Here is a 9235-nt window from a genome sequence, read left to right as displayed (position 1 = left end):
TATGTGTGTGTGTATCCCTGTGTCTGTGTGTATATTTATGTGTGTGTCTGTGTCTATGTGTATATCTGTCAGTGTGTATGTATGTGTGTGTCTGTCTGTGTCTGTGTGTGTCTGTGTACGTGTTATCTGTGCATGTGTCTGTCTGCGAGCATATGTGTTTATGTATCTATATTTCTGTCTATATGTGTCGTGTGCGCTTCCTGGGCAAGGTGCATGCTCACCCTGGTCTGAGAACACGGTAGTAGTGAGAACCTGTTAACCATCTCCTTGCAGGTTGCATGGTTCTGGGCACACACAGGTCAGCTGCCAGCCGCTGCCCATGTTGGCCTGCGTTACTGCCTATGGTAACTGAAGTGTGGATGGAACCAACCTGGCCAGGGCTCTGCCTGCCCCACCCCCACAGTTGCCCTACTTGCCACTAAGGCCTGTTTTTTTTTTGTTTTTTTTTGGGGGGGGAGGGGGCTGTCAACTCCTCCAAACAGTTGTCCCCTGCCAGGACCACAGACTACAGCAGACATGTCACTTGGAGAGACAGCTCTCAGCCCCCAGTGTGGCCCCCGATGGCTGTCAAGCATGACCAACCTCTTTCCTTCTCAGAACTAGCTCAGGAACAACCCGGTATAGCCTGGTGGGTGGCACGCATGGGGTGGTGGTGGCCCGCCCCTTCCCAGCTCGCCTGGCTGCACATGGCCAGGGGACAATTGGGGGTCACAGGGTTAAACGGTAACTAATGTGTCCATTGAAGGGGCCCGGTCTGTGAGTCCTTGAGGGGGCGGATGACTGGCTAGTGGGGTCAGCTCCCTGGCCACCCCTGGGGATCTGCTTCCGGTCATGGACTCAGATGTGCTGAGACCAGGCAGCAGAGGAAGGAGAATTGCCTTTATTTAATTTCGTTTTGTTTTTTGAAACAGTTTCTCAGTGTAGCCCTGGCTGTCCTGAGACTCGCTCTGTAGACCAGGTTGGCCTCGAACTCACAGAGATCCGCCTGCCTCTGCCTCCTAAGTGCGGGGATTAAAGGTGTGTGCCACTGCTGCCTGGCTATGGATTGCTACTTTGAAGCTGGACTACGTAGTAGGGATTCTCATTTCAACACCACAACTGGAGCTAGGTTCAGCGGGTGTTTGTGGTGGCTCGTAGCTGTCATCCTGGCGTGGTGGAAGCGGGAGTGGACCTTGAAGGTTCTTTATATGTGCTGTCTTGTCCTGAGTCCTGGCAGTGCTTCCATGAGCGTTGGTGGAATGCCATTGTATACCGCGGAGTCATAGACAAGAACCCGGCTGTAAGGCGGCGCACGCCCTTAATCCCAGCATGTGAGAGGCAGAGGGCGGCAGAATGAATTCTAGGCCAGCCTGCCTAGAATGCCTCAGTGCCTGCTTTCTCTAGCTATATTCTTATATAACCCCTCCTAAAATCCTAGAAGGGACTTCTCTTCCAAGGGAGCAAACCCCAGAACAGTAAGGGCTACACAGACAAACCCCTTCTAAACCAAACAACCAAAAAAGAACCCTGCTGTAGGGGTCCCTGTGAGATGCAGTGGGGCAGATGGGTGGGGTAGGCCTCTCTGTGCCACTGTCTGTCTCCATGGGGTGGGGTCCTGTCTGGGAGAAGTAGGTGTGTCTTCACGTCTGGCTTAGGGAGACAGCTATGCACCTCCATCCAGGCCGGGTCATCTGTGGCTTTGTGTGTAGCCGTGACGTCTCTCAGTCTTGTTGAGAGAACCCTAGAGCCACAGGTTGGATGGACTTGGGTATTGCCAGATGGGGCCTGGGGGATAGGAGGCAGACCCAGTCATCCCAGGGCATGCTGGGTGGGCATCGGGTCATTCACTTGCCATCCTGTCTGTCTACCCCTCTGTCCTCTGTAGAGCAGACAGAGCTGAGGTCCTGAGCGGCTGAGTGCTGACACTGGTCAGAACTGGTTAATGAGTGTCTGTCTGCCTCCGCATCCGGCTCACATAGCAAAGGCACAGAGCGTGGAATGGGTGCTGTCGGTATTTACCTGTGTTTATCCACCCTGCCTTTTCCAGTGATGGGAGCTCCCTGCAGCAGGAAGCGGGTGTTCGGAGCCTCCACCTTGGGCTGGGTGTCAGCTGTTCTTGGCTCACAGTATGGGGACACACTAGCAGGACCTCTAAATGGAAGGTAGCCCATTTCTGTCTTAGTTCATGAGCTCCAGCCTGTCTGTCTCCTGTTGTGTAGCCAGGGAAGGGACACCTATCCCCAAGTCCTGTCCTGAGAATCCAATATGATAACCATGGGACTCAGACACACAGTAGCCAACAGGAGAGTCCAGAGTATACTGGACGATAGCTAGAGAAATCAGGCAGGGGGGATTCTAGGCGGGGCTCCGCCCTGACCACGCCCCCAGCCCCTCACTGGGGATTCTAGGCGGGGCTCTGCCCTGACCACGCCCCAACACATTTTTCATACACTGCATTTTGCCACAGGGTCTCACTAAGTGTCCCAGGCCATCCTGGATTTACTGTGATTCTCCTGCCTCATCCTCCCTGGTTGCTGAGATCACCGAGTTATGCCACAATGCCTGGCATCTTTCTGATCCTTGAATCACCCTCCTGCATGTTCCAGAGTGCCAGGCATTGTCTTCTGCTGATCTCTGTGAGGTCCCTCCACCGAGTCTCTGGAGGACTCCATCTTGGCTCTTGCTTGGTTTATTTTGCTTCTGTGTTGGAGTTTAGGGAGGTCGCCCTGAGCTCTTCCACACAAACTTCTCACTTTCTGGCAGGCACTTCTCTCCCCACTGTTGACCCCAGGACTGCCTAATCCCTGTTGTAAAGCAGGCTAGCACCTGAGCAGTTTTGTTCCCACGTGGCCTCTCCCTTGGGATTGACCTTTGCTGTGTCTTGTTTTCAGTTTGGAAGCTCTGGGCACAGCCCCACCCCCACTTCACAGAAAAAGAGGCTCCTGATCAAACCTGTCCACTCGGGAGAGAAAGGCCGGTTGGAGGCCTGCACGCTCCCCTGCAGTTGGGAACCTAGGGGCCGCATCTGTGGCAGCCACTCCTGCGACTCCGAGTGGTCATTTCAGAAGGACTATTAATATCTGCCTCGTGGGTGGGGCACGCTGTGTTCTGAGGCCAGCCTCCATCGGAGGCAGCTGAACAGACAGATGTTTGACCCAACCCAGAATCACTTCCCCAATTTCCTGAGAGCCAGAGCTGGCCCCTGGTGCCCACAGAACTGACGGGAAATGAAAAAGCCCAGCGGCCAGCTGGGAGGGGAAGCCCCTAGCCCTCAGGTGCAGCCTGAGGCCACCGTGTGGACAAAAGAGCCCCCCCAGCAGAGAGCTGGAGCAGGGGGTGGCATATTCACGGTGACCTTGCTGTGTGCAGAGTTCCTGGGTCCTGGGGTAGCATGGGACTTACACTCCCAACCCCAGCATCAGTTTCTGGGAAGAAAGTGCCTCAAACCAGTTCAGTAACGAACTGCCCACCCTGACCACACCCCCACCCCCTCAGTGGAGGATTCTAGGCGGGGCTCCACCCTAATGTCTCTGCTCTTTTCATTTTGAGACAGGGTCTCACTGAGATGCCTAGGGTTGCCTTGAGCCTGCAGTCCTGCCTGGTCTCTTGTGCAGCTGGGAGACAGGTTTAGTCTCTGTTGCTGGCCCGGTCCTTGCGTGTGGTTATAAATGTCTAACCGTGCATTATTGGCCTCATATGCCCAGAGTATTCAGTAATGGCAGCAAAACTTTTGGGGTTTCCAAATACGAAAATAAGAACCCCAAATCTCTGAGCCGCCTCTCTGGCCTGTTTGTTTTGTTTAGAGGCAGGGTTTCTCTGTAGCTCTTGCTGTCCTGAACTAGCTCTGTAGACCAGGCTGGTCTCGAACTCACAGATCCGCCTGCCTGTGCCTCCCGAGTGCCGGGATTGAAGGTCTTTGTATGTCCCCGCCACCGCCACCTGGTCAAAAGAAGATGTTTTAGAAACTCCACACAGAGGAGGGGGGTGCGGACAGGTAGACTCAGTTTCCTCTCATTCACTTGTTCCTGCCAGTCTGGCAGTGGCTTCTCCAGGGCCTTCAAGGTCCCCGTGTCCCCAGGTGGCTTTTCTGGGTTGTCCCCTCACCTGGGGCTGGAGTGCTGACTCAAATCTGATCTGCAGTTTCTGATCACTAAAGAGGAAAACAGCTTGAGTTCCCACAACAGGCCTTAGAATGTGACCTTAGAAAGCCCCTCCAGCCAGGTTGTTGGGGTGGCTACACCCTGTGTTCCCAGCACTGCTGGAGAGTCAGGATTGCTTCAGGTAAGGCCAGCCTGGGCTCATGGGCCCCTATCAAAAAAAAAAAAAAAGGGAGAAATGAAAACCCAAACTGTCCCATCAGGCGGCATGCACCTATCACAGGACCCAGGGTGTCAAACTCAGACCACAAACAGTCCCTCTGTCTCTGTTGTACCCCAAACTGGGTAACTGCAGGGAGCGCCTATCGTGGGGCCAGGCCAGGCCCTCCTCGAATGTCTTTGTTCCTGGGGTCCACCCCGCCTGGCACCAGTCCAAGGTGGGGCCCTGTGGACTTTGGAACCCTGGGGAGCTGGCAGGGGGCCTGGGCTGCCACAGTCTGGGGGACAAAGGTTTTCTCGGGGGCCCTCACACATGTACACACACAGAGAACAGCCTTTTTTTTTTTTTTTTTACAGCTGGGGACAGCCTTACAGCTGGGGACAGCCAGGGCCCCTTGGCTCTGAGGACACCTCCCTGGGCCCTTGTGGGAAAGGCCCTGGCTGCCCAGGTGTGGTCAGAACAGAAACCTACAGATGGGATGTGACCATGGGCATCTGGGCCCCAGGGCCAGCCAGGTCTGTCACTCCAGCTCTGTCTCAGAAAAGCCAGAGACCATTGACAGCCAAAAGGTCCCTGTGAAGGAAAAATAAGAGCAGGTACTCTGGAGGCAGAGGAGGCAGATCTCTTGAGTTTGAGACCAGCCTGGTCTATAGAGCAAGTTCCAGGACAGCCAGGGTTACAGAGAAACCCTGTCTTGAAACCCCACGCACACACAAAAAAACGAAACCCCAAAACAAATAGATCTCCCTAGTGAGATCAGAGGGGCTGGACAGTGTGATCCAGGGTCACGCTCCTAAGGAGGAAGTGTTTGGGTGGCCGTGAAGGGGAGGTGTGCACCTAGGAAGTGCCTGCTGTATGCCTTTATCCTGGCAACCTGAAGCAGAGTGGCTGTGGGTAACCAGGATTACTTGGCAGGGAATGGACCCCCACTGTAAGAAATAGTGCATATTTAATGAGCATTTATTAAACAACTGCTGTGTGCATAGGCAAAAAAAAAAAAACCATCAGATTGCTGTGCTGTTACTGGAAGACGAGCCTGGACACTGTCCTCAGGAGCCTGCCCTCCAGGGTGGGATGCTCCCCTCCCAGAGGTCAGCCAGGAGGGCCAGATATCCATAAAGGGGCTTTTATGGCCTGTCTTTGTGTTGACCCTTCCCCCAAAGGCAGCTGGGGGATCCCCGTGGGTCCCCCTTTATGACTTTGAATTGATGTCCTGTCCCTGCAGACATCAGTCCCTCCTGTTAGAATGGCATCCATGGTGTCCTTCCCTTGCGATGCAGCTGCCCACCACGTGAGACTCAGTTTCCCCAAAGACACAAATGCTTTGAAACTCAAGATAGAAGTGTTATTTTGGGGGGTGACGGTTGCTTTGAGACAAGGTCTCCTGTAGCCCAGGCTGGCTTTGAACTCACGACCCTCCGGCCTTGCCTCCTGAATGCTTGCTTGACGTGTGTGTGCCAGAGACACCTGGTTTCTGGGGTGCTGGGGTTGGGCTAGTGCTCTGCCCTCTGAACCTTACCCTCAGGGGCTGCCTGCACAAAAAAGTGCAAAAAAAGCCTGTCAAGGACGATGAGGAAACCGAGGAAGGAGGCCCTGATGGTGTCTTGTGCAGGGGACCAAGCCCAGGAGGGTAGTGGACCCTGGAGACTGTCCCTTATCCAGGAAAGGGTTCATGCCAGGCTTTAAGAGTTGGGGGCTCTGCCTGTCATTTGCCCATTCATGACCTGCCCCACCCCGCCTAGGTAGCCCCTCGAGGAAATCAAATTGTAGACTGAAGCATTTATTGAGTGATTGCTGTTTACGGGGCACATCTACCCGTGGATCCCCACTCTCCCATGCTGTGTACCCCCCCAGTGAAGACAGAACCCCCTTGGGAAGGCACGGAGGACTCCACCCAGAGGCCCCGTGCAGGGAGGGCAGGCTGGAGAGGGAGAGTGGCCTCCCTGAACTTAGGAATGTGGGCTGGCCAGTCTGGCGCTGGCTGGCCCGGGGTGGGGCGCAGACAAAGCCGGACAGTTGGGCAGCTGGCAGCTACGGCCACCCAGGGCAGAAGGTTGCCCACCCTGTCCACGGTCTCCATTGAGCAGATGGAGAAGCTGAGTCCTTGGGGGCAGTTGTTGTTGGAAGGATGGTCCGGGGCTGGCCTCGGCTGCCCGCCCTGAGGAGCCCACCAAGCTTTTGGAGACTAAATGGTGGCTCCTGCAGACCCAGGTGTAATTGGTGGTTTCAAGGCCCCCCACAGTCCAGCGAGCTGCATTCCTGGTAGTTAATTTGAGGCCTGGTATTCAGCTGAGCGGTCTCATTATCTCCGCCCCACTTCCCCGGCTAGTCAGTGAGTCCCAGTACCCTGAGGCACCCAGGCCACAGTCCTGTGACAGCAGTCGGTACCACAGCCTGGGTGGGCAGAGGGTCACACTACATAGGAGACAAGCCGGGGGACCCCGGGTGCCCCACAGAGCTGTCACTGTCTCTACACCTCAGTTTCTTGTGGGATCATGCCCAGAGCTTCTAATGAGGGAGAGGAGGGAAGGACCCGGTGCCCCCCCCCCGTGGGGGCGTTGGTTAGTGACCCCGGCACACGGTGGAGGGGGTCAGAACTGTCTGCAGCTTGTGTGGGTGGTTGGGTGAGTGCCTCCCCCCCTGATAGGGACCGGTCCCTTCATCCTGCTGACCCATGCCTGCTCTGTCTGCAGCTCTATGAACTGGACACGGACCCCAAGAGGAAGGAGTTCCTGGACGACCTGTTCAGCTTCATGCAGAAGCGGGGTGAGCACCTCCCAGGGCAGGAGAGGATGATGGGGAACAAGGCAGTCCTCCCATGAGGGAATGTTCCCTGAACTCTGTGACTGCCCCCAGCTTCAGGTGGATGGAGACCCCAGGAGACTCAGTCTCCCTTAGGATGGGACAGGCTAGGTCGTAATCTGTGTTCTAAGGGAGGAAACTGAGGCCCAAGGAGGGTCAAGGCTTCAGCCACAGAGCAGGAAGGGGCGGAGGGGACCTGAGGCCAGCCTGGGCCAGTGCTGGGGCCTAGCTTCTGTAAACATAAGCCGCCAGGCCTGCCCACCGGAAGGCAGGGAGAGAAGGGGGTACTGTGGCCTCTGAGTTAACCCCTCCATGTGAGGGTGGGGCCTGCAGGTCCCTGTGGGTGTGGGGATGACCCTGTGCTATCCGCAGAGTCCAGTCCTGCTGCCCTTCCGTGTGGCCAGAGAGATCCCCCCTCCCCCAGTTATCTTGAGTCCCCACCTGCCCTAGCCCGGCACAGAGCAGGAGGCCCCCAGCTGCCTTGGGGCCTCAGAGTCGACCATCTTGTTCACCACCCCCACCATAATGGGGTCAGCAAGGCCAGGGACCTCAATTGCAGTGCAGCCACTGACCACAAAGGGCCAGGAAGGTCGCATTTACCCCTGCCTTCCTCACCAGGTCAAGCACAGACTCCTGGGTATCCCTCAAAACCCCAGGTCCACTGCCATCTCCGGTACTTTCTTCTGAAGCCTCAGTTTTTAGAGCTGGTATTCAATCCACTACCCTCACCCAGTCATCACAACCTACTGCCCACGGGTCCTTAGGAAGGGACACAAGACTCCTGGAGTCAGAAAGCCCAGAGCTTGAAAGAAATTTCCCCCAGAAGTCTCTGGAGATGGGAAATGGTCGGAGATGTCCTGCCTGTACCCCTGGCAGGTCCCCCACCCTTCCTTCACCCCAGCCTCAGCCCTCCATAGGGCTCCTAGACTTCTGATAAAGTTCCTCCTCCTCCGGCTGAGGCTGGCCTGCCCACCTCCTGGCCTCCCTTTATGTCTGAGCTGCGATCATACAGGGTGGTGGGTTCGAGACCTCACCGGAGCTGCCCTGGGCTCCCCTTGGTTCCCACAGGGAGAGGCAAGAAGTGGCTAAGCAGGGAACGCCACCTGAGCTAGTCACAGACACGAGTTGCTCTGAGTTGGGGACATATGAAAATTCTCTAGGAGTCACCAGATGGTAGTGGCGCACACCTTTATCCCAGCACTCTGGAGGCAGAGGCAGGTGGATGTCTGTGAGATTGAGGCCAGCCTGGGCTACAAAGAGAGTTCACAGCCAGAGCTATAGAGGCTGTCTGGGGGTGGGGGGACTCTGGAGCAGGGTCTTGTCTGTAACGGACTTGGGAAACAGTTGTCATAGGAAGAGTTTTGAGAGGCGAAGAGGAGTCCAGAGTGTCACTAGATGCAAGATGGATGTTCCAGCTTCTTAAACTGAAAATCCTGCTAGCTGAGCCCTCCCCACCCCCCCTGGAGTCTGCCACACTCTGGGGATGTTTGAGGAGGGATGGAGGGCTGAGCCAGAGGGCTCTGGGGATCTTCTGTGGTTGTTTGGCAGCTACTGTTGTTGGAGACCTGGAGAGGGGACTCCAGGGAACCCTGGAGTTTCCTTTGTCCCCAGCAAGGCTGCCATACCCTGCCCTGAGGCAAGCAGGGGTCGCCCAGGGTGATGCCCTGAGGAGGAGTATGTCTGTCCTGGTGTGGAGTTGGAAGGCAGGGATGGCCAAGGACATTTCCCAGGATGACCCCCGTGACCCCCTGCCCTCAGCAGCTCCTCCCTGTCCTGTAGGCACACCAGTGAACCGGATCCCCATCATGGCCAAGCAGGTCCTGGACCTGTTTATGCTGTACGTGTTGGTGACTGAGAAGGGCGGCCTTGTGGAGGTCATCAACAAGAAACTGTGGCGGGAGATCACCAAGGGGCTCAACCTGCCTACCTCTATTACCAGTGCTGCCTTCACACTGCGGACACAGTGAGTGCCAGGCTACACCCCCGAGATATCACACCTCTTCCTCCTGGGATAGCCCACCACCTTCTCCTGAGATAGCCCACCACCTTCTCCTGAGATAGCCCACTGCCTCCTGAGATAGCCCACCTCCTCCTGAGGTAGCCCACTGCCTCCTGAGATAGCCCACCTCCTCCTCCT

General features: G+C 56.2%; 1 protein-coding gene across 3 annotated transcripts in view; it reads left to right on the top strand.

The window, feature by feature from the left end:
• Positions 1–9235, top strand: part of Arid3a (AT-rich interaction domain 3A) — a 25486-nt gene that overhangs the window by 10709 nt on the left and 5542 nt on the right. For all 3 annotated transcript variants that reach the window (XM_013350685.2, XM_005359093.3, XM_013350686.2), the window contains 2 exons: positions 6990–7062; positions 8878–9061. In XM_013350685.2, the coding sequence (XP_013206139.1) occupies positions 6990–7062; positions 8878–9061 (257 nt within the window). The remainder of the gene's footprint in view (positions 1–6989; positions 7063–8877; positions 9062–9235) is intronic.

Source organism: Microtus ochrogaster, linkage group LG1, assembly GCF_000317375.1.
Source record: "Microtus ochrogaster isolate Prairie Vole_2 linkage group LG1, MicOch1.0, whole genome shotgun sequence".
Classification (NCBI taxonomy): domain Eukaryota; kingdom Metazoa; phylum Chordata; class Mammalia; order Rodentia; family Cricetidae; genus Microtus; species Microtus ochrogaster.
Note: the sequence above shows the minus strand (reverse complement) of the source record. Positions and strands in the feature narration are given on the sequence as shown.